Source organism: Trichogramma pretiosum, unplaced genomic scaffold (assembly GCF_000599845.2).
Source record: "Trichogramma pretiosum strain Unisexual culture from Peru unplaced genomic scaffold, Tpre_2.0 scaffold95, whole genome shotgun sequence".
Lineage (NCBI taxonomy): Eukaryota > Metazoa > Arthropoda > Insecta > Hymenoptera > Trichogrammatidae > Trichogramma > Trichogramma pretiosum.
In genome coordinates, this window is record NW_019641618.1 from 313,221 (window position 1) to 337,575 (window position 24,355).

Here is a 24,355-nt window from a genome sequence, read left to right on the forward strand (position 1 = left end):
ATGGACTGAAGCGAGAACAATAAACTGACTGTAATAAAATTGCCGCCAAGCGGTGTTTACCGATACACGCACGCGAGTTTCACGCAAGTCCAGCCAAAAGCCGCCGGAAAGCTTTCTCAAACGAGTCTCGCTGGAAAACGCAATAAAAGTCGTGAAAATAGAAGACACTATCTATATATACGAGCCCTACGCGGTACGTGCATATCGCCTCGGCGAACGTTTGTTATTTTTGGCAAGAAGCGTTACGACCGTGCACTGTGCGTATAACCTCTGCAAATGTACATACCTGCGAACATGCACTCTCTCCCGCACGCATATACTGATAGGTATCACTGATGGATTACATACATCCCGTGCAGAGTCAAAACTCTACGTGTGCTCTGCGCTAAATACTTAGGAGCTTCTTTAATAACGTAACCTTATGCGTATAATATCAAGATGAAGTCACGTATGAAGTATAATTGCGTGAATAATTAAATTGTTTCTTGGAGTGTTGGCAATTGTTCGAGTGATTCAAGCAGTGAGGATTGTATGTAATGGAGTTGATATTTTTTTTCTTTGTGTGCAGCGAAGAAAAAAAGAAACTACTTTAGACGCTTATACGAGATGAACGTGACTCAAGAATACACGCTCCTGTAGATTTTATCGCATTGAATGACGAGAGCCTATACGATGCACGTGATTTCGCGCTAAATTGACAGCTTACATTTTATTTGTGAGAAAATTCATTTAATGAGACAACTTGCGAATAGCCATCGTTACATAGAAGTTTACGAACTATACGTGCACGGATACCACCTTTTTTGCGTTCATTGAGACAGAGTCAGGAGAGCATATATTTGAAAACTTGACAGAATTTTTGCATTGAATTTTTATCGTTGAATTTCCCATTTCTGCGTTAAAAGTCGCTTCATGCGAGCGCGTAAACAAAAAACTTTCATTTTATTAAAAGGGATCGCTCGTAAGAGTTTACCAGCTGCTGGAAAATGTATAGATTGCCGTATATGAGCTTCGTGTGCTTAAGAATGTAGACACGAAAAATGTAGACTATAAATTTTCTCTGTGGAAAAAGCTTGGAATAGAGTGAAAGAGATACACGATAATTTTGAGAAAGAGCTGTGTGTGTGTATGTACAGGGTACGGCTCAACTTTCTCGCTGTAAGGTTGGCTTGTCAAATCGAAGTTAAACTTCCACAGTAGAGGAGAAAGTTTCCTCAGCAACTGCATGAAAATTAATAATTAATCAGTACGAAATATGTACGTACGCACACCTACGCGTGCACGTAAGACGAAGTTTATAATTGGATAATTGGAATCGTCATAAGACATTTTTACACGCTCCTGAATAATAATATTGATTTTTTAAGTCACGAAATTGAACTAACTCGCGAAATTACGAGCCGTATAAATTTAAATAATACCTTGTTTAACTTGAAATGACTATTTTAATCACCATCCTTTGTAACTCGCGATGATAAGATTAACGATACAGCAAAAGTGTTCTTTTGATCTTAGCTTTTATCTTCGACAAATCGATGAGCTGCAATTTAATAATCGACCCTCGCTTTCGTCGCGCAACGCAATAATGAGAAGCTACTCAATGGCTTGTTACCGTAATAAGAATTTCAAAGTCATCGTGTACAGCTACGATCAGTTTTCGAGTGCACTTATAAACCGGTAGGATAATAACTTAATGGATTTGCTTGTATTTGAACGCAACAGGAAACAACACGTTTTTGAACAAAGCAAAAAAAACTCATCGTTGATGTATCGTGTGAGCGGTGGAAGGCACGTAAATGCAATGCTGTTATTTATTTTTCCTTTCTCGCTCGGACTTTCACGAAAATCTGGCCTGCCCTGAAGTTCATGCAGCACGCGAGATCGAGCACTCGCCAAGCACTCGAAAATGATAAAACTGGTGCTTTTTTGTATACACTCGCTCCGACGTATACGAAAAGCTCATTACTGCACTCGAACTCGGTAAACAGATAGCAGTGAGCTTTTATATGTGCATACATACATAAAGTTTGGGAAAATTCATTGTACACTTCTCTCGTATAGCTAACAAAATCAGCGAGTGAAAGCTTCGACGCGCGAGCAACGCGATTATATTAGCGAAGACTGAATAAATTTATTTTTACTTCGCCGTCCCGATGGAAAGTCTGCACTGCAAAATATGGAGTTTAGTTAATAAAACTAAACGAGATTATGAAATTAGAATTCAAGATAAGTAGATTGGTGGTAAGTGGAATGTTTTCATGGGCAACGAAAAAGGTACAGAGTGTATCTTTTTTTTATTAAAACTTTGATTTTTCGTGCACATTTTGATATACGATACTCGCAGGGATGTATCGTAGCAGTAAAAGGACCTTCGATCCAATTTGTCAAAAAAATTTCGAATATTTTTACGTTGAAATTCGGGTGCTGTGTTTTATTACACGACATCCACCTTTTTTCAAATATAAAAAAGAAATCGAATGCATACTACCGCTCCCTTCACACAATTTTACAGAAAATTCTTTGAAAAATAGAAAGAGTATATTTTTTTTTGCATACACGATAAATCGATACTTGATAAAGCGAGTGCACAAATCTCGAAAATACACGCAGGACCGTGTTGATTGATTAGTTATTAATTAAATCTCGCAGAACACGAGTCAATATCGATAGCCGTTAGCTACCGCACACAAATGCGAAGCACGACCCGGGCGTACGAGTAAATAATTATCCCCTTGTTTGACATCTCCAATATTAGCTCACGAAATATCCGAATAATTATCGGATTCATTTGTTTCTCATTACCTTTCCCATACGCCGGTGTACGGCAAATGGGTGTACAAGCACTCCGTTAGTTAACCTTATAAAAGTACTCCGGCTCTCGACTGTGTGTATACGGTCGCGCGTTGTACAGGTCGCGTGAGTTTGTCGCGGGACTAACTACGTGCTTGCACGCCTCATAAAGTGTCAACGAGATACGTTATCTGCACTCCGTGCGCGGCCACGTGTACGTGTGTACACTCAACACACACGTAACTGGTGTGAAGTTTCAGGGGGTGAAATCGTTCAGTGACGAACGAGAACGTTCTTATTTGCGCTATTTATTTCACACGTTACGTACGCTCTCCATCACTAATGATAACCAAAACGGAATAATTACCGGAGATTAAAGATACGAGTTATTTCACAAAAATTACACCAAAAAATTGACACAAAAGAGAAAATTAAATATTAAAAGTTTTGTGATGTATTTATACAATTTTATTCACTTTGTCACTTGAAGATTTGCTGGTAAAGGTACTCGCCCTCTAGCGGCAAAAGCTTAAAATTGTCAATTTCAGGTCATTTAAAATATTTTTAAAATAATTATAACAGCAAAATCGTCAAAAACGGACCAATTAATGATAATGTATTTTAAAACATTTTAAATAGTCATTTTTTGGTCACTAGGCTATTGTTAATGTTGTGTTTTTTTATCAGGGAATACGAGTAAACAAAAGTTTTTTTTTATGGGATCAAATTTTTAAAATTGGAATTTATAGTGCCGATTAAAATTTGATTAAAAACGAAAAGTGCATCACACATGCTTTTCTCGACTTATTTATTATAAAGCTTTGACAGATCAATCAATGACTATGAATCCAGCACAGAGTTCATAAATAAATGATTTATTTCATCAACTTATCGTACCGTTATTTGGCAGCTGTATGACTTTGAACGAACTCGATGCTAAATAAAAAGTAGTAAGCCGTTGATCGTTAATCGGACAAGCTTAACAGCAATAATTTATGCAGTGCGCAGCGAAACACTTTAAAGCGAGCGTAAAAAAAAAGGAATGAAAATAAGAATGTTAATTTTGAGCTTAGCTCAGCTACTTTTATGGCGCGCGTCTCGGTCTTGTAACAAATCGCGGAAGTTTAAAAAAATTACTCGGAACAGTCATCCCATCTCGATGCACTGAATCAGCGCAGCAGCAGCAGCAGCAGCAGCAGCGCTCTGCAATGCTGCAACGATTTTTTTTTCTTTTCTCGTTCTTTTTTTTTTCATGAATCTTGTTTAAAGCTTCGCGATTCTTTGACTAACCGCCTGCGCAGTGGATATAAAACGCTTTGACAGAGGTTTTCGATGTAAAAGCCCGAAACTTTTCGCGTTTTACCCGCGCTATACTGGCTGGCGCGCGCTCCTCCCTCGCTGCTGCTGCTACTACGAGTCTACCATCCGAACTAACTCCGTGCTCCTATAAAAGTTTTTTTTTCTTCTCTTAAACACAGAACGCCGAGAATAATGCAATCATAATAGAGAAAAAACAGCGGCAACATTTTGAACTCTCTTTCTGCGCTCGTGCACGGCCACCGGTGTGCCTAGGTTCTTTTTTTTTCTCTCTCTCTCACGAAATACCGCTTGTGCATACGTATACACGCGGCTCTGCTGCCATATAAGAATGACAGAAATAAAACTTGCATGTGTACGCTATATACAGCACAGCGCGTGCAGGAAAATGTATTCATGCATACGATAAGCTGCGCGTGGAGTATAAAGTTTCGGACCCGGCGCGATCGATATTCCTAAAAGAGTTATGAAGTTTGTATCCTCTGCACCGGCGAGGCGCGAGTTACTGCACCACCAAAGTCGAGCAGTTTTTTGAAACTTAGTCATCGACTTGGGGTTGCCTTATGGCTTGTCTTTTTCCGGTAAAATCGTTTCGTTGCTGCCACTGCATTGTCATCCTTCAACTACTCCGCACTCTTTTATTTAAATATTTTTCGATGAATTACGAAACACGGTAGAGTTTTTGATTTAATGAAACAATAACGCAATATGTCTTTTTTCGTCCAACTTCACTCCATCTTCATTAGATTTTAAAAGACAAAAATTTGCATAAAACTTCGAGCTTGACATGAAAAAAAAAAAAGAAAATGATTCTAATGAAGCTGAAAACGTACTGAGTACACATCTCCTTTGCCTCGAGTAAAGAGAAAAGCATCGGAGTACTGCAGTGTGTTTACGGAAAACATCGTCACCTGTAGAGCAAGCAGAGCAATTCGCATTACGAGCGGAACAACTATGTCTGCAGCTGTTGGATTACTCGAGCCGTTGCGCCGTTTCACTTTGCATTTCATTCCGCTCGCGCACGGGAAGTAAACGAGGAAATATGTTGAAAATTTGCCAACGAAATTGGGGAAAGAGAGAAGGAGGAAACTCGAATCCGAAATCGATTTAATTATTATCGGGAACGACTGCCGAGAGATTATATTTCCATGAACAACAATCAATCGTTGCGGGAACGTTAACGCGGTACAGCTCGCTGAATTTATTTGTGAGGCTGATTTCTCAAATACTTATATGTATACTCGTGCCGGCTCACTAAGCGCGCCAACGGCTCGAGAAACAAACGGAAACACTTGAAAACTTTTAAACTTTTAGCGCAGTAAACGTGATTAAAGGCGAGTTAATTAAATTACACCGATTCAAAGCTCGGAGACTCTTGGCCGCGGTAAACGACGACGTTAGAAAGAGAACTGAGTAAATGAGTGAGAAGGAGAAAGAGAGAGAGGGTTGATGATGGCTGCCTACAGCCTTAAAGCTTCTTTATTTAAACAGCTAAACATCAACAATCTAGATTTTTTACTTTCCTTTTGTCTTTCGTCGGAGAGTTTAATGGTCGACGTTTTCTTTAGCAGAAAATCCTATTTACTTCGCATTAGAGTCTAGAACAGAAAGACAGCGAGAGAGAGAGAGAGAGAGAGAGAGAGAGAACACTAGCTGCCACTTTATGCTCTCAAACTCAAGGATTCAAAGGGAAACGAAACGATCGCTGCCGCCCCTGCCGCTGCTGCTGCTGATGCTGCTGCTGCAAGGTGGAATAAGGCCGACATTTGCCAACTGGCCTACTTATTCAAAAACAAATTGAATGAGTTTTGACCCGAGTTTGTGCTCCGTTTTTCTCTTCTACGTCCAATCGATGTATCGTGTCCTGTCAATCGTTGCAATTGAAATGTATACTTCATTCGAAATGGTTGAAAGAGACGTGTAATGAGCGATAAAGAAATGAGTGTCATTTCATTTGTGCCGCATTCTCGTATAAATATGCGGACGTGTACATAATAATCGTACTTTGACCCCGCGAGGCGAGCTGCGAGTTTGGTGGGGGAGACACGAAGGAAAATAATATCAATAAGAACTCTTATGTACACGACGTAATTTTCTAGTGCTGCGCAAAGCCGATTTTTTCAATCCAACGCTTCGATTGAATTGTAACCGTGTGCGATGTACGTGTATAAATCACGTGAAGCCGCACCAATACTATATATACCACAGGGCGAGCGCGCTGCACTACTGCAAAATCATTCACGTCTCGAAATCGTACAAAAACTCTCTTATCCTCTCTCCCTCTCTCTCTCTCTCTCTCGCTCGCTACCTCCTTCTTTTCTCCCAATGGTCTTCGTCGTCGTCGTCGTCGTCGTCGTCGTCGTCGTCGTCGTCTTCTCGAAATCGTGAGCGGCACTAATAGTTCTGTATATGGCACAGGACACACTTTATGCTTCGCTGGACTATACTGCGCCGGTGGTGGAATATAGCGTGCACGACGACGACGACCGCATGTACGCTGCACCGTACCGGATAAAACCTCTTCCGTAGGCTTGCCCTCCTGTGAAATTTTGTCTTCCTGTACTTGAATGCCGAATCAAACTTACTTTATATTGTATGTAGGACAAAAAGTCTACGGGGCTTCGCTCGCTCGGTTTTTTCGCCCTTTTTTTTCTTGCTTTTGCAATCAAAAGGGATTTCGTTCGTTGTATTTGTCATGGAGTGAGAGATACAGTCAGAAAGGCTTTTGTTGCCAGCGTCGTCCTTTTATGACGTGCAGTAATGTAATTATATTAGATTGCTTGATTAAGTGCCCGAAATATATTAAAAATCTGTCGCGTCAACGAAACGAATCACACCATATTTCCTACATAAATATCGAAGTACCAATAAATTTAGCCGGAGCCGTCTTTTTCTTCCTTTCAAAGTCGCAGCGGCCAAGGCAGGTGTAGCGACGCGGACAAAAGTAAAAACGTCGAGCGAGCGAGCGAGCGCGCGACTTTTGGTCGCGCCAGTTGGCATTGCCACAGGGATTACTATCATTGCCTTTGATAAGGGGATCAGTACGTAGCCGGGCACACAATCTCGAGAGCTTTTCCGAATAATATAACTTGTTTGTCGTATAATGCCGGCTGGAATAAGGTTCTCGACCTATAGAAAACGAGGGCCGCTTAACGAAAATATGTCTGTACAGCCAGAATATTATATTATATATATTTGATAGCAGATGTTTATATCGCTGATAAAGCTGTCGCCCTAGACGCGCGAGGCAAACGCGCGCTTGAATAGCCCAAAATCTCGTCGCAACAACTGCCGCCGCCGTCGCCGCAAGGTGAAACTTTAGCCACTCGACGTTCTCTCTCTCTCTCTACAGTCAAGCTGCAATTGCGATCGTATAATTTTACACGCCTTGATACTCGAATGCATTGCACATGCACACTCGCGCACTAAATTCGTATGTACACGATAGAGAGTAGTGCGCGCGCGTGTGTGGGTGGCTGTACGTGAGATTTTTTTGGCATTCTTGGCAAACCTCGCTCCGCTCGCACGGATGGATCGGAGCAGCTTTGGCATACTCGAGAGTTTGCCATCGTCGCTCGTGTTCGCCCGAAAGTGTAGAAAAAAAGCACCGTGTGTCGGTATATTTACAATAAAATACAGACGCGCGCGAGAAATTCGCGCGCACGTATGACTCTCTTTCTCCGCTGTGTATGGGCTTGCTGTATCTTTCGCGCATCATTCAGCCGACGCTGCCGCACGGGCGTATCGATGTTACAACTATATAGTACGTGGAGCGCTTGTTTGCTTGCAAAAGCTGCGCGACGAGCGGAAAATTTCAATTTTGAACTTGGCGAGCTGTGAAATTTTGATACTTCGTCGTGATATTATATTTACACTGTGCGGCGATGGAAGCGGAGTTACACGATACTGCTCACGAGTTCATTACTTTTTCTTTCCTATCTCTCTCTCTCTCTCTCTCTCTCTTTACTCCAAACTCACGGGTAGGAGGATTTAGGATTAGAATTAGTACATACAACAGTTGCTTTAGTATTCCGTTTTGAGCTTGCGGCCGCCGCATGCGATGTGCGTGTTTCGTGCGCCCGAGCGCCAGATGAAGACGCGATTCTCGTTGTATATACATAAGTCACCCCTAAAGAGCTTTGTTGTTGCTATGCCCAAATTTGTATAATGGCGATTGTGGGCTAGTTTTAATTGGATTCCCTCGGAATAATGTTTGTTTGTGTGGAGTTTCCCTCGCAAGCGCGAGCTTATGCGAAACATAATACTCAACTTCGTGAAAATATAAAGACCCCCGGTGATTAATGATGATGATTGACTCGAAACTTTTTGGAATGGAATGTTTAATCCGTTGTAAATAATATTGCCGAAAGTAATGGTAATTTTGTAAAGGTTTTAATGAAAATACCTCCTCGACTGGTGTTAAAATATAAATACCGTTGATTATTGTAAGAACACGCGATATTGTTGAAGTTTCGCGAATACATTGAATTGTGTTCTTAATTATACAATTATTTGTACTTTCCGATTTCCGAATATTTAACTTATTGTGGTAATAAATTGAAAAGAAATGTAAACGAATAATAATTATAATCTCTGTTTTATGTTTTTTTGCAGGCATGAATCTACCCAGGATGGGGCTCGCTATGCTGCTTGTATTGCTAGGCCTGAGCTACAGCTCTGTGCACTCCGCAGCCGTAGTTGGCTCTGGTAGCATGATTCTCATGGAACCTGAGTTGCCGATCAAAAAGTGCAGATACTCAAGGCCCTATAACCGTCTTCAGGCTGCGTGTAAAGACTTGAAGCTCAACGAAATTCCACAGAATCTGCAAAGCTCAATCGAGGTTCGTTTTGCATTTTCGTTCTTGTACCTTTGAAGTAGGCTATTGCAAATTAGTAACGCAAGATACATGTTATTTGTGATGTTTTAAAAAAATGTTAATAACGCTGAATTTGTACTATTTTCTCTGAAGTATCGATGACTTTAAATCTAAAGCTCAGAGTTAAAAAATTGAAAACTGTTATCAGTCAGAACTGTCGTCGATATATAAAAAAAGGATTGACTCTTGTCGAAATCAGAGAAAAAGCAATTTTACGTTTTATTATTGAAGGTCTGAGCGCGGTCATGCTAGAGATTTTAATTTTAAAATCTGGTATGAATCGTACGTAAGCGGCTTTTGTCAATCCGCGCGCAAAAGAATATAGAAAAAAAAAAGAACGACAAGAGAGAGAGAAAGAGAGAGAGAGAGACAAAACCCGATTGAAATTTTGTTGTTGCATCGTTACAGATACTGAACGTCGGCGAGAATCGCATTCGCGAACTGAACAACGACACGCTGGCGCGCTACACGTCGCTGCGCTACCTTTACCTGGCGGACAATTTCGTGCAGCAGGTGGCCGACCAAGCCTTCGCGCCGACCTATTACCTCGAGGCGCTCGACCTCTCGAAGAACGGACTGCTCGAGCTGCCGCGCAGCCTCTTCCAGCTGCCGTTCCTGCGCAATCTCTACCTCAACGACAATCAGCTGACCGACGCGACCTTCAACGTCACCGGGGTGCGCTCGGCGCTCTCCTGGCTGTTCCTGTCCGGCAACAAGCTCACCAGATTGCCGAGGCTCCATCCTCTGCCGACCTTGGCTACGCTCAACGTCTCACACAACTTCATCAGTCGGGTCACCGTCGACGAGATCGCCCCCATGTGCTCGCTCACCTCGCTCGTACTCACGGGCAATCCGCTGAAATTCGACGAGAACACCTGCGACTGCTACGTCTTCAAGAAGTGGATCTTGCAGATGACCAACATCAAGGTGAGAGACCAGTTTATTGATGAGTTCGCGCAAGCGCGCCTACGAGTAATCGTAATGTATTATATTACTAACGATAACGTACACGACCTGCCTCGAGCTTTTGATGATCCAGCTAAATTCACGCGCCGCGCAGTCGATCGCCACTTATACCTTTTTTCCCCTTCGTCATCGGAAAACATTCGAACGTGCACTCTCCAAACTGAATGAAATATGGGCTGAGGCGATATGTACGCGTCTGTGTGTATGCAAGCTACAAACATCGTCAGCTAAAAATGTGCCATTGTTTGAACGACACACAAATATCAACCTCTTCAATTCAATAACACGTATACGCTTTCCAGCGATACACTATGTAACGACAGTAAATTCATTCGACGCATTGAAATACTTTTATCGATGATAATGAAAATATTTCATTCTCGCATCATCTATTAGAACCAAAAATTTCTTTTCATTGCATTTTTTATTATTTTTTATTTTTTGAATTGTCGCCCACACTTTGGTTCAACGAAGCTGCATGATTTAATCTCTGGCAAATGGCAAGAAAATTCGCGTATTTCAGGATTAATTAAAAAGCGTAAAACAATTCATTTTTATCCATCTACCCATTTGATCATCAAATTTCAGTTATAAATGTTATCAATTGAATCATCATTTTTTAATCCAAACCAAATTCCACGAGCTCTCTATGAAAAAACACCACCTTCAATTATTCAATCAAATCAAAAATGCCTAATTATGAAAATTGTTTAAAGGTCGAATTCAAAGTCGACGACGGATCTGGAAGGATGAGGGACGACTTCCAGTGCCCCAAGAGCCAGGAGGAGCGCTGCCAGAACGTCCAGTTCGCCGAGCGCTGGTTGGAGAAGCACGAGGAGTGCGAGTCGCGCAAGAGGGAGCGCATGGACATGCAGAAGGCGCGCGCCACGTGGATCTGGATCGGCTCGTTCGTCGGCATCTTCATGGCCTGCATCGCAGTGGCCCTGTGCTGCATGCACAAGCGCCAGCGCGGCAAGCGACAGCGCCTCAAGGAGCAGCAGCTCAACAATCCGGCCAACAGCGCCAACACCGAGACCCTGCTCAAGGAGGAGAAGCAGCAGCACGAGGACAAGCTCAATCACGATCTACCGTAGGATAAGGGCTTGCGCGACGCTGAGAAAAAAATCGACAACGAGTACGACGACGGTGATAGGGACTGGTTCTGCTATTATTTGATCATTGATTTGTGCTGCTTTGGCAGATAAACGCAATTACGTGATGTACCTTAGATCATTTAAAGTTTGAATCTATCTCATGAGCGACGCGCGTCTCATTTGTTTATTATACATATATATAATATACATAAATATTATGTAAACAAATACAAAAATACGTACACATATGAATTACATTTATGAAAGATAGATATATATATGATTACATTTATATATATCTAAATATATTGCATCTAGTCTTGCGCTCTTGTTGTTCGTATATCCAAGTGCTGAGATGTTGGTTACCAATCAATTTTATATTCTAACAAATATATTTACGAGCGTAAAATTATTTGTCACAGCGAGATTTAGTTAATCGATAAAAAGAATCAACATGGTGCGCATTTGCAATGACAATGATGATGCACGTTTCAAGACTGTACCTTGATTTGAACGCAAAAAAATAATTAACTTCCATAATTCCAACGATAATAATTAATTGTAACGATTGAGGAAGAACAAAAAGGTCGTGAATTTTTTATGAAAGAGCGCGTGCTCTCCCTCTCTTCGAATTATGATTCGAGCATTTTAATATAACGATTTTTGATACGACATTTATCATTAGCAAGGTTTTTCAATTTTGTATCGTGAAATTGAAATACAACTTTTTTAACGCGTAATAATATGCATAATTTAAATGCAATTTTTTTACATTTCAGTAGATGTGAAATATAAAATTTGTTATTTATTCGCAAGCTTATAGAAACAATTAGTCATTTGAGTTTAATTTTAACCAACTTAATTGATGTTCGAATTATATAATTTTTCTTTTTTATATAAAGTACCTGCATTAAATGTTTAAAATGAAATATTGACATTTATCGATTGTGAATGCTGTTTTTAAGCATTTATGTACATTACGCATCTCCTATTGCAATTACTTGTGAATATATTCTCATTATAATTTAATGAGTGGAGTACTCTACTTAAATTAACAAATAATGATAATGAATAACAAGCCAAGATTGAATTGATGCCATATTCTTTTCAATTGAACAAAAAATTAATTTGCATCGTAATATAGTATAATCGATTGTACACTACACAACGATAGCTTGCTAATTGTAGAGTGAAATTATCGGTGCATTTTAATCATCGAATGTTTTAAAAACGTTCAAAGTGCAATTGTTTTAAAGAAATATGGATAACCGAGTATCAAAGTAATGCTGTAGCATCGACAAATTTTGTATCGTCATTTTTTTTTAAATTATTGAAATACTTTTTTGTACTAATTGTATACATTGTAATAATTAAAAAAAAATTAATACTCAATCAAATTATAAAAATCATTTGACAACTTTCTTTTTAAGCTTTGAAGTAGTGAGTCATTACTGACCAATGAACAAAAACATCTAAAGTATTAAAAAATAATGTTTTATTAACTTTAAAGCGCTTATTATAAGCGCACTTTGGACATATCCATGCGAACGTGTAAATATTATAATAAAAGTACTTTCAATATATTTATAACGCTACTTCGATATACTTATATGTTAATGTTTCTTGTTGTATAAAAAAATATTATATAAATCCCTCATTTAAATTAATATTTAGATCATAGAATATTACGAATGATAAATTCAATATGATTTCGAAAAATGTATTAAAATTGTTTCATTAATGGTTACAAAATTCTTTCAAAAAACATGATTGTAAATTAAAAAGATTGCTTTTGTCGATCGTGCAAACAGAAAAGTTCATGTATATTTGTTTCTGCTCATTGGACCGAATATGACTACTATTTCATAAATTAACTGATTAAATTGTTCTACTAAATTGTTAACAGTTTGATTTGGTTAAACAATATTCTAATATTGATAATTAAATTGAAAAATAACATTTTTAGGGAAAAATCGATATCTATAAAGCAAAATGTAATTGGATAATAGTCATTAGTGTATAAGAATTTAAGATATGAAATTAGCTTAAGATGTATACAAATTATTCGTAAATTCAACTTTTTATTGCAATAAAATAGTAATTTCTTAATTTTAAAACAATACTTAATTTTAAATATATACTTTAGAGTAAAAACTTTTATTCCATTACGAAAATATGTGTATGATGTTAATATATATTTGTATGTTCGTACAATTTTGGTCAGAACTGAAAAATGCTTATGCATTTATATTTTTCTGGCAATTTTTTTAGTTTAAATTAGAAATATGATGCGGCTTTTATATTATCATAATTCCATCATTTTATGATATTTATTTTTAAATAAAATTTTATTAATCAAGTTCATTGATGAAAAATTATGAACGAAAATTGGTCATTGTTTAAGGTCATTGTGTATACTTATTGTTTTAAAGTGGCAAAATAAAGTGATACTTTGAATATAAAGTACTTATTTAAAATTGTTTGTTTTTCTGTAAAAGTATATTTTTTTATAAACATGATTATTCGAATGTGTCTAGATTCCTTTAATCTTACATTGGCTCTAATTAAAATTCAAAGATTAGTTTTAATGTAACGACCTTCCACAATAAACTTGTGTTTGGAAAAGTCAATTGAACGCAATAATTTTGGCTTCGTATTATATATCTCATTTAATCGCTTTTTGTTCATTGTAATGGACGTATGGTGTTATTAAATAAGCATGTTAAAAACTTCTGCATGTATAATCATTGAGATTTTATCTAATAAATGTTTCTACTAAATAAATAATTATTCATTATTTACTTTCCTTTTCCAGAACACACTTGGGAGTTATTTGAAATAATTTATAACAATAGATTTTTTATCAAAGTTCTTATTATTAATACTTGTTCAGAGCATAACTATTAAAGCTTACATTTTGTTCGATTCGATTTCTATTTACATTCATATTATAGTAAAAATTGTGTATAAAATATAGAGTATTCGATTTTACATAAAAGTCTTTCTCAATCGTTCTATACAGTTCTATGATATTTACGCAACCATTAACGTTTTTAACACATCAAAAACTAAGCTTCAATACTCTTAAGCTTTTTTGGTAGCTTGAGTGCATACCTGAAATTTCGAGAATCTCTAGTAGAAATTAAAAATTTCGTTTAGACCACAGGCCTAAATATTCGAATGAGTTAACACGAAAAAAAATTCATTTGTTCGGAGTATTTCGAGTTTGTCTTTTGTACATTATTGAGATTTCAATCGCCGCCTTGATGTATGTTTTCATTTTCATCTTCACTTTTTTCTTCATCCTTTTTCTGGTCCTCTCTGTGAAACTTTAAAATTTATATTTATCTTTCAGTTCTAGGTGTGACTTGTTAAATTTTACTCCTCTAAATCTAACAAGTTAACATCAGTAAATATTTCGAAGATAACAAATAAGAATATGAACCATTAAATAAGATAAGTACCCAAATAACACTATTCTAAACTCCAAAATTTCAATAGAATATTGATTCCATAATTCTAAAAAATTTCATTTCAAACTTCAATTTCTTCTAGAAATATTTATCTTGATGAAGATTTTTGATGCTATATTTTAAACAGATAATAAAAACTGTCTTAAATTTTTAAATATAAATATGCAACTTTTAAACATTCATTTTACAGGTAAGTTCAACAATCCAAAATAGAAAAAATCATGATATTTTTACATTATTGTGTACATTTTTAAGAGCTAGAAACAAAGTTTTAAACTTACATTTGAGTCCTTAGCACTTTCACAAAAATCTAAAAGTTTCCGGTCGAGTTTCGGTGTGTTGACAGTTGCAAATTTCTTTCTTTTCACTGACTTCGGTGTTTTTTTAGTATTTTTAGGACTACTACATTCGTCTTCACTTGTATCTACAATTTTACGTTTTTGTTTGGCTTGTGTAAGTTGTGCAAGCCAATTTGAATTTTCCTTCGATTTTTGAGGTGAAACATGAAGATGAGGTGCTATTCCATCAATTACAAAATTAGGCAAACCTACTGTAGGAGAAAAGGGTTCTCTACTCGAGCAAGAACTTGATGAAGGTACGTTACTAGTTCCAGGTATAATATATTTCTGAAGACTTGTATTTTTAGGAGTTGATGGACATGGAATGGCACGTAATTCTTTACTTCCAGGTACTGTGTTATTGATTAATGATTCATCGACAAGTAATGATCTTTCATCATGAGTTTCTTTATGATGGTTCTCACTTATTTCTTCACTTGTCTGTCCAAGCATTGTATCTTGTGCTTCTAAGTCTGCGTGTTCAGAACATTTTCTCGGTGAATTAGATGTTTTAGGTTGATATCTCACAGACATTCCTACAATTTGGTTATCATCCACGAAATCTTGATCAGGTTCTACTTCCCATAATCGATGGTAACAGTCATCAGAAAAAGTTACAAGCTAAAAAAAAAAACAAATGTTAATTTATTTCCTTTCAATGAGTTACCACAAATTTAAAAGTATTATATATTTATTTATCAATTTGATTTAATTTTTTAGCAATTGATATGTGCTATCTTACTTTAGGAATAACATCGTCACACCATGCCACACAAGTTACTTCTTCTCTGTGACCAGTAAGTTCGATAATAGGATATCCTGGTTTTTTTGTAGCCCATATATAAGCTGCCTTATCATTTGAACCGGTTATTAAATACTTTCCATCTGGACTCAAACAAGCTTTTACAAAGAAACTTAAAGGAGTATTGGTTTTTCCATGCCCATAATATCTTGCAACTATTAATAAAATAATAATTAAAAAACTACATCAATAAAACAATATATTTAAAATGAAAATTACCTGGGTTTGGATTATAGGAAGTCAAATTATACGAATATATAACGTTGTCTACGCAGCTAGCATACAAGTTCAGACCATAAGGATCAACAAGTACAGATGTGAATCCACAGTATGTATGACTTTTTCCTCCATATAACAATACATGTTTAGCAACTGGGAATTTTTTGTGAGTTGAGTAAATTTTTCTTAGATCCCAAACTTTCAATTCACTAAAAATATTTTATTAATAAGAAATTTTTAAAATTGCTTTATCTTATTATTATAACTAACGTACCCATCTCCATCAGAACCAGAAATTAGATTAAAATCATCTTGAAATTGAAGAGTAGTAACACTGAGACCAACATTTTTTATATTTGTTTTTCTACTCGCTCTATACATTTTTGATACATGTGCATTACTAATTGTATCATCAGCCTTGGATGCACTAGAGTAATTAGCTCTAGTATCCCAAATTTTAATTGAACCATCTCTACTTCCAGTAGCAAAAACAGCTGTGATGAAAACACAAACATAATTAAAGCGATAACGGTACAAATGAATATAAACTGTTTATACCTTTGTCTTCAGGTCTAAATGATACACTTTTAATAGAATGTGTATGCCCAACAAAGCTTGACAGTTTTGTTAATTCTCCATCCTTAACTTGCCAAAGCGCAGCATTTCTTTCTCCTGATACAGACACCAATTTTGTTTCCTTGGGCATCCATGCTATATCAAATATAGCATTGTTGTGAGCCTATTAATTGTTTCACAAATTAATAATTAAATAAATGTATGAATTTAATAAAATGACTTATAACTTATTTTTTAAATTAATAAAACATAAACAAAAGCTAATATTGATTTGTATCAATCACTTCAACTTGTTGAATATCAAAAAATAATTTTTTTTTATGAACATTCAAATTTTACCTGTATGCCTTCAGGAAGTTCTTGTGTATCATCACTGCATCTATGTGATATGTCTTGCAAAAGAATTTTACCATCTTCATTGGCAATGGCCAAAAGATTTTTGGAACCAGGTGCATTACAAAATTTTCCAGCAAAAACTGGAGGATTATCTACAGGATCTGGTGTGGTCAAGTTTGGAGATGCCCAATGAAAGAGATTTTTCGGCAAGCACTTCAATCGTAATAAACTAACGTCATAGTCCAAGTTTAAATCTGAGAATTTCATTAACTATTAGGTTGAAATAGAAAAAAATCATATAGAAAAAAGACTAGTATTGCGATAATCATAATTTATTTCAAGACCTCATTAGAGGTATGAATGTCTACGTAAATTTTCACAAATTAAAATAGTTAAAATAACTTGAAACTCCACTCACTCGATGTTCTTTCGCGAACGGTCAAAGATTTTACAAAATCCATCCTAGCAGTACAACAAATACTTCTGGATCAGTCAACACGATTTACAACCCATGGAATCGAGTCTCTAAAACTGAATGGCTAATGTTATTCCAAGCGGTATATTTGGCGGAATCTGGCGGGAAAAGCATCGACCATTTAATTCTATTGAGAAAGTTCTGTTGCCTCGTGTCACACTTGCTGATCGTAGGCATAATGATTTTCGAAAGATCGAGGTCTATTTCAGATCTGTAGTACAGCAACAGGCCACGCACGTGTGTCAAGATTTCGGCGTCATTTTTTACGCGAGCGTTAAATGTGCACGATTCACGAGTGCCAATGTATCTAGTATCTACCACGCCGGCAGTGCCTGGTAGTATCTACACGTTGAACGATTGCCACGAAAAAGCTTTCGATTCAACAATTTGTTTGGATATCGAAATTAACACTCCAACGTTTTTTTAGAATTCAACTATATTTATTGCAATCGATAAAATAAACGAAGTTAGTTTGTAACAGAAAATCTTCAAGTTTTGATGGGAGCGCGTGAATTTCATTATCTGACCCTCTCAAATTTCAGATGATAGATAAGTGTATGGGACTTCTCTCTATGTTGCTTTGAATAGTCATAGGCATCGTTTAGAGTGCGGGAACAATATAAATCTAATTGAATAATTGAATCTCAAACGGATTGCATACACACATACAATGTGTAATGTACAAGTGACAAAAAATTCTTCTCGTGCAGGAAAATGATTAATTTTTCAGATATTCGAGCACATGAATAATATTCTTCTTTTTAAGAAAATTAATTATAAACAACTCGACAAAAGAGAGAAATACATCTTGCTGAAAATTATATCATAATAATAATGCGTTTCTTTGCTGAATAATATTTTTTAATTAGCTCACGTGCAGTACGAATCGATCGCATTTGAATCGTCCGCTACAAGCATATAATGCAGATGAGCCGCAGACACCCACTTCTCTCGGTCTAATTATAGATCCGGACAATGCCGACAATCGCGATCGCTCCAGCTGCTGCGGCGATATATTGCATGTACGCAGTTTCCTAGCAAGCCGCCGCGCATGGACGACAGCCGCGCGCGCACTCGGATCTCGAAGTAGTGTGTTTATATACAATTTTCAACACGGTTCTGGTCAATACAATGCGTATACTAGGCCTTAGCGGTCGAAAGTGACAGCTCGCAGACCAGTCGGCCACTCTTACTCTTGCTCTGCTGCATACGTCGGTGCACCATCAGCTTGCATTATAACCGTATATTTGCATCCGTGTCTGATACGTGAGGTGCGAAATTAATTGAACGTAGTTAGCGATTATATTTTTGTACATCGCATTCGATAACTTTTAATAAGCTTTGTGTGCGTATACCTTATTAGTAGTTCGCTTGTCTCCTATCAACAATCAATAATCAGATCGAGAGTGTGATACGCATTTATTGATGTATACACACAATGCGGTCGTTGCCCCTTGCCAATCTCACCTCATATTATTATCTTCGTCTGATGTTATTCTTTGTTCTTTTTTGTTTTAGTTTTTTTTGCTCATTTTTTGTATTGCATGAAAACATTTGCGTGAGCATACAATAACAACAGAATGTTTGACGAACCAGAAATACTTATACCTCTAGATGCGTGTGATGAACTCTGGAGAATCAAAGCTTTCCTCGACAAAGAAAAATGTGTTTGGATACGTAAATATGGGCAGTTCTTAAAGGCAATCGAGTGTCCTTCAAATTCGAAATATCCACATTCGAGTATTCGGCATACAGAGGCCGATCGCTCGCCGCTTGACAGCTCGACAGCTACCTACAAACGACTCGGCGTTCGCTACGACCTTGGTACTCAACCATGACTACTGCTGATTTGAAAAACTGGCCTATCTTTAATCTGTTGGAGCCGAAGTTCGTTGCCAAAATACACATGGTCGTTGTTTATGGTTGGTATTATTTTTTCTTACTATAATTTCTCCTCCTGAATTGAAATTTGATTTTTCTAATGTGTTTTTCTTTTTACTTAGGTAATTTAGGAAATGAAGCTCTAATTGTCACGAAGGATGATGAAGTGTATGCTTTAGGAAGCAACACAGCAGGATGCTTAGGTACTGGAGATTCTCAAAGCACGCTTTCCCCTAGAAAAATTGATATTCTTTGCGGAAAAGGTGTTCAAACTTTTGCTTATGGGAGTGGACCTCATGTTCTTGCTTTAACAAAGAAAGGAGAGGTAAATAAATTCAATTGAAAGAATTAAAATACCATCACGATGTTTTTTGCAAAATAAATAAACTATTTTTGCTTTGTAAGATATACTCTTGGGGCCACAATGGATACTGTGAATTAGGGAATGGTTCTTCAAATCAAGGATTGACACCAACGCTATGCCTTAATCTGAATGATAAAATTGTAACATCAATTGCTTGCGGGAGTCATCATTCAGTAGCTATTACTGATGAAGGAGAAGTAAATATGTTACACTACTAAAATAATGCTACAATATTTATACTTATTTAATACAATAGTTATAATTATTTAAATCTTTACAATTTTATTAATTTAGGTGTATTCGTGGGGTCAAAATAATTGTGGACAAGTTAGTAGTGGAATTAGTTCAAATCAAGCTGCACCACGTAAAGTAAATTCAGCTTTAAGTGGTAAAGTAGTTGTGTCAGTTGCATGTGGACAAACATCCACTATAGCTGTGACTGATATTGGAGAAGTATACGGATGGGGTTACAATGGTGTGGGACAGCTCGGGATTGGCAGTTACGTTAACCAATTAAGTCCTTGCAAAGTTACTGGATTAACTGGAGTTGTGATAGGTACAATATAAAATTTCAACTATAATGTACTATTTGTTCGATTGATTACATTGAACTTTTTTTTAGAAAAAATTGCTTGTGGATATGCGCATACATTAGCTTTAAGTGATGAGGGAGTACTGTATGTTTGGGGAGGTAATGCTTTTGGCCAACTTGGATTGGGTAGTAAAGCTAATGTGTGTTCGCCTACAAAAGTAAGTAAAATTAAATTAAAATTATAAAATAAAAATATTATGTTCTAAATTGTCCATTCCTATTTGCAGTTGAGTATTCCAGAAATGGGGAGAGTATCTGATATAGCGACCCTACATTACACCCACATAAGTGTGGCAATGTGTCAAGGAGGAAAAATATTTATGTGGGGGCAATGTCGCGGACAAAGTGTCATAACTCCAATGGCAACTCCACTTCCACATATGCACGATGCACTTGCATGCTATGGTACTCCCAGTGTTATGCATGAACCTCTTATCTTGGACGATGATGAAGAAATTGGAATTATTGAAAGTATGAGAAACGCATTTAATGATGAGGTTGGTTTTTTCATTATAATTACATTGTCATTGTACCAAAAGTATTTCTTACTATATTTTTAGTATACGTTTAACTATATTTACTATATTTTTCTAGACTACAAGTGACTTAACTATAAAAGTTCATGGTAAACCAATTTATGTACATAAAGCTGTACTGAAAATTCGTTGTCAGTATTTTAGATCAATGTTTCAAGAGCACTGGTCTGAAAATAACAAAGAGTAATTATTTTAATTTATACTAGAAAATTTTATATGCATATGTGAAATTATAATTTTATTTTCAACAGTGTCATTGAACATGAAACGTTTTCATATGATGTATATCATTCTTTTCTGAAATTCTTGTATACAAATGAAGTTGATTTACCTCCAGAACATGCATTAGGTAAATAATTCTAAGAATTCTAAGATGAAAATTTAATTAAGAGATTATTAAATTTACATTGAATCAATTTAACATACTTTTCAGAACTCTTGGATTTGGCAAATGCATACTATGAACAGCAATTGAAACGTCGTTGCATTCAAATGATAAAACAAGGAATTACTGTATCAAATGTTGCATTTCTCTACAGTACTGCCATTGAATATAATGCTAAAGTAAGTAAATATTTGATTATTGAAGAATGTAGTATGTTGGATAAAATGATTGTGTATAAAAATGATAAATCAGTCTGAATTTTTATATTTATAGGAATTGGAAGAATTTTGTTTCAAGTTTGCTCTAAATCATATGACTGCTGTGATCCAAACTCCAAATTTTGCCAAATTAGATGAATCAACTGTCAAAACATTTATATTGAAAGCTGCGTATGCTGGGGCATTTAAAACGTAGTTACACTCTAAAAAAAATTAATTATTCCAATTCATGTAACTAACTGTATGGACCACCATTTGTTAATGAATTGCAAAGTAACTTTAGATTTTGATTATTTTTTTGTTATTGAAAAGTATCGTATACTACGATAAAATGAAAGAATTCATGTTAAAGCTATTCCAATTTGATTATCCGTAAAAATTATTGGTGTACATTAGTGAAATATGTAGAATACTCAGAGAAATTTATAGTTACAAAGTTTGTGTAGTGTTCGATAGATCCTGCTGTAAATAAGATGAATATTGAATTCAATTGTTAAATTTTTTATACTACGAGAATGATTAATAGTGAGAATACTACTATAACGAGTAGAGAATCCACAAATATTTTAATTACTTTTATAATTTTGTGTCATATCACTTCACGATGAATTAATTTTTGCGATATATTATTTATATCGTTTCTTATAGTTTTAGTAGTTCTTATTTTGTAACATAATTAGCTTTATATTTATGTGATGAAATTATTGAAAATATAAAAATATAAATTCTTACAAAACTCGTATATCGAAAAAGACTTATAATACTGGAAGCGTTGAATCCAGTTCTAAAATACTTGTATCGTATTGTTCACAATGTGGAAGAATCATTTTGTGGCATTCATGATAAGAATATGGTGATGGAGTTTCAAGAGGAGAAAGATTATATGTTGAAGTAAGCTATAGTTTGATATGAAACATTATTTAATTAGAAAAAATGTAAAGTAATGTCAGTTCAATAAATAAAGGGTGTGTTTAACAATACGTGCATAAAAAATAGTTTTTCTAAACTAACAGAGTTATAAAAAGCACGTTTTACGCACGAAATGTAAAAAATATTGTACAACTAATACGTGAAAAACATGTCTCACCCAATTATATGCTTTAAACACTTGTTTTATAAAATATTTTTTAACTTTTTTTTAACTGAAATTATTAGATTATTCTGATTATAAAAAAATGACAAAATTGTTGGTCATAAAATTCAAGGAAATTTTGTGATTTATGATTTTATTTATGTTGTATTGTAAAATAACTATAGTATCCTAGTGTAACGATGTAAAATTATGTTATCATAATTCCACGTGCGGAGTGATCACTGCAAAAATGTGAAAACCAGTTTAATCGTCGTTAAGATTACTTTTATACCTGTTTTTTTTACATGAATTAAAAAATGCATTTGTAAGATTAAAGTATAATAAAAAAAAATTGAACAACAAACTAATTTTTTATTTTCAAAAAAGCTAATGCGAGATATTCTTATAAGCGTTTACAGAAATTGATATCGCACATCTGTTACCTAGGAATTATTCTTTATGAATTGTAATGGAATCCTACTCCAAAATGTTTTACGTTGAACAATGAACTCTTTATTAACTACTGTAATGCATAATTGAAGCAGATTGTTAATTATATTTAATGAAAAAAAATCTCAGCAAATTTATGAATTAAATTTTTTCTTCAATTTATTTGTTTGAATATTATGGAAAATTTGCAACATCATATAAGACTGCAAATATGTGCATTTTCGTCTCGAGCTTTGGGTATGTAGTCTCTAAGCAAATTTGCCACAAATATTTGTTCATTAGCTGCTCGAATCAAACCGAATCGGAGGATCGGCATTCGAAGAAAAAATCCAGTGCCCATCGACGGCAAAATTTTCTCAATAGGATCTCGCACATATGCATAATACTCGAATTGCGAAATTTTTCAAAAAGCTTCAACAATGATTTCTCAAACGAATCAGGTCGTAATGCGACAGACTCGGATTCATTATCAGATTTCCCGACTCGTGAAGTCTTCGTCGCTATGCCAATTAAATTGAAGATGTTCCGATCAGAGCGTCGCTGCGTTTCAAATGGTATAATACTTATTTATTTAGGAGCTCCACAACGTCTACCGTGCCGGACTCGAGGATCAATGCAAAATAAATAGTTTTTTTTGTTCAACGGTCAAATTTTTCATCTAAGTAAATGTCAAATCGGAAAATTTAGCTAAAAATATCAGCCTCCCGATCCAAGGTATCGTGGTAGCGAGAATCACACGCCACCGCCATGTACAGCGGTGCCAGGTCCAACTTGTTTTGGGCAACAACTTGTAAAGTTTCCTGGATAATCACCGTTGTATGAGTAACCTCGTTCATCCTTCTGAAGTCAAAGATTAGCGTCGAATACTTTAACTTGTATACAATACTTTACCTGCATTCTTCGCTACTTTTTTTCTCTACCGGCATGTAAAAGTATTCATAGTTCGTTTCGTATTTTTTATAAGAATAAACTCGCTTTATTGTGCCTTAATTTTAATAATTAATTTTATTTTTGTTTTGTTTAGTGAAAGAAATCGATTTTCATCGGTAAATTGCTGCCTCCGCAAGATTCTGATGAGGCCAGAAATTAAAAAAACTTATTTTGTCATTTTTGCTGAGTTTTTCATTTTATTATCACATTTAAAAAATAATTTGTTTGCTTTTTGGCTTCATGAAAATTTGTATTTAGTAAGATATTTGAAATAGGAATTCAAAGAAAAGTCGATGGAGAAGAATTTTTCTACCAGCAGGGAAGCAAAGTTCTAGATTATTACAAAATTAAAACAAAAAATATTAAAGGAACACATGAAAATCAGAAAATGTGTGTATAATTCTTATATGAATATTGAGAGATACTGAGCAATATATAAATAGAGATATCTGTGTCTAACTGTAAACAATATTAATCGTACATGCTGACATCATCTTCTAATAGCTGAAAATTTTAATTGAACAACAGTACGAGTCATGCTCGCATCCATAATACATTAAATAATATCCACGGAAAAATTTTACTAATTCAAATTTAACGGTCAATTGAATTAAATTTATCCCAAATAGATTAAGCAAGTACGACTCTGTTGTTCAGCCAACGT

At 35.7% G+C, this 24,355-nt stretch overlaps 3 protein-coding genes across 10 annotated transcripts in view; 2 read left to right on the top strand and 1 right to left on the bottom strand.

Moving 5' to 3' along the window:
• Window positions 1-13,359, top strand: part of LOC106654383 (amphoterin-induced protein 1) — a 46,534-nt gene extending 33,175 nt beyond the window's left edge. Inside the window, exons 3-5 of the mRNA XM_014374207.2 lie at window positions 8,722-8,948; window positions 9,393-9,911; window positions 10,667-13,359. Coding sequence (XP_014229693.1) covers window positions 8,722-8,948; window positions 9,393-9,911; window positions 10,667-11,044 — 1,124 coding nt within the window. The 3' untranslated portion in view covers window positions 11,045-13,359. The remainder of the gene's footprint in view (window positions 1-8,721; window positions 8,949-9,392; window positions 9,912-10,666) is intronic.
• Window positions 13,360-13,928: 569 nt separating this feature from the next.
• Window positions 13,929-17,555, bottom strand: LOC106654398 (protein lethal(2)denticleless). Of its 3 annotated transcripts, XR_001339424.2 has the most exons (9): window positions 17,207-17,555; window positions 16,792-17,042; window positions 16,435-16,615; window positions 16,151-16,370; window positions 15,877-16,085; window positions 15,598-15,812; window positions 14,799-15,476; window positions 14,509-14,629; window positions 13,929-14,436 (listed from the first exon to the last, which is right to left on the bottom strand). XR_001339424.2 is itself a non-coding variant. In XM_014374234.2 (8 exons), the coding sequence occupies exons 1-8, from the start codon at window positions 17,247-17,249 to the stop codon at window positions 14,606-14,608; spliced, it is 1,821 nt and encodes a 606-aa protein (XP_014229720.1). In that variant the 5' UTR covers window positions 17,250-17,555; the 3' UTR covers window positions 13,929-14,605. The 3 variants fall into 3 exon arrangements, 2 of the variants coding, with proteins under 2 accessions (XP_014229720.1, XP_014229719.1); XM_014374234.2 differs by having other exon boundaries at window positions 13,929-14,629; XM_014374233.2 differs by lacking the exon at window positions 14,509-14,629 and having other exon boundaries at window positions 13,931-14,373; window positions 17,207-17,554.
• Window positions 17,556-18,327: 772 nt separating this feature from the next.
• LOC106654394 (RCC1 and BTB domain-containing protein 1-like) lies at window positions 18,328-22,291 on the top strand. 6 transcript variants are annotated; one of them, XM_014374229.2, is made up of 11 exons: window positions 18,328-18,534; window positions 18,878-19,185; window positions 19,267-19,469; window positions 19,550-19,705; window positions 19,803-20,064; window positions 20,131-20,258; window positions 20,328-20,597; window positions 20,695-20,819; window positions 20,888-20,985; window positions 21,070-21,200; window positions 21,274-21,364. In XM_014374229.2, exons 2-11 carry the CDS (start codon window positions 19,098-19,100, stop codon window positions 21,292-21,294), a joined length of 1,482 nt encoding a protein of 493 aa, XP_014229715.1. In that variant the 5' UTR covers window positions 18,328-18,534; window positions 18,878-19,097; the 3' UTR covers window positions 21,295-21,364. The 6 variants fall into 6 exon arrangements, with proteins under 6 accessions (XP_014229715.1, XP_023314534.1, XP_014229712.1 ...); XM_023458766.1 differs by having other exon boundaries at window positions 18,329-18,534; window positions 18,782-19,185; window positions 21,295-22,291; XM_014374226.2 differs by having other exon boundaries at window positions 18,329-18,534; window positions 18,860-19,185; window positions 21,295-22,291.
• The last annotated feature ends 2,064 nt before the right edge of the window (window positions 22,292-24,355 follow it).

Coding starts and splice junctions, on each gene's coding strand:
- LOC106654394 (XM_023458766.1), top strand. CDS start 19,098: ATGACTACTGCTGATTTGAAAAACTGGCCTATCTTTAATCTGTTGGAG. Junction 19,186..19,266: donor ACACATGGTCGTTGTTTATG/GTTGGTATTATT, acceptor CTTTTTACTTAG/GTAATTTAGGAAATGAAGCT. Junction 19,706..19,802: donor CTATTACTGATGAAGGAGAA/GTAAATATGTTA, acceptor TTATTAATTTAG/GTGTATTCGTGGGGTCAAAA.
- LOC106654398 (XM_014374233.2), bottom strand. CDS start 17,249: ATGGATTTTGTAAAATCTTTGACCGTTCGCGAAAGAACATCGA. Junction 16,616..16,791: donor AACTTCCTGAAGGCATACAG/GTAAAATTTGAA, acceptor AACAATTAATAG/GCTCACAACAATGCTATATT. Junction 16,371..16,434: donor ATTTAGACCTGAAGACAAAG/GTATAAACAGTT, acceptor TTTTCATCACAG/CTGTTTTTGCTACTGGAAGT.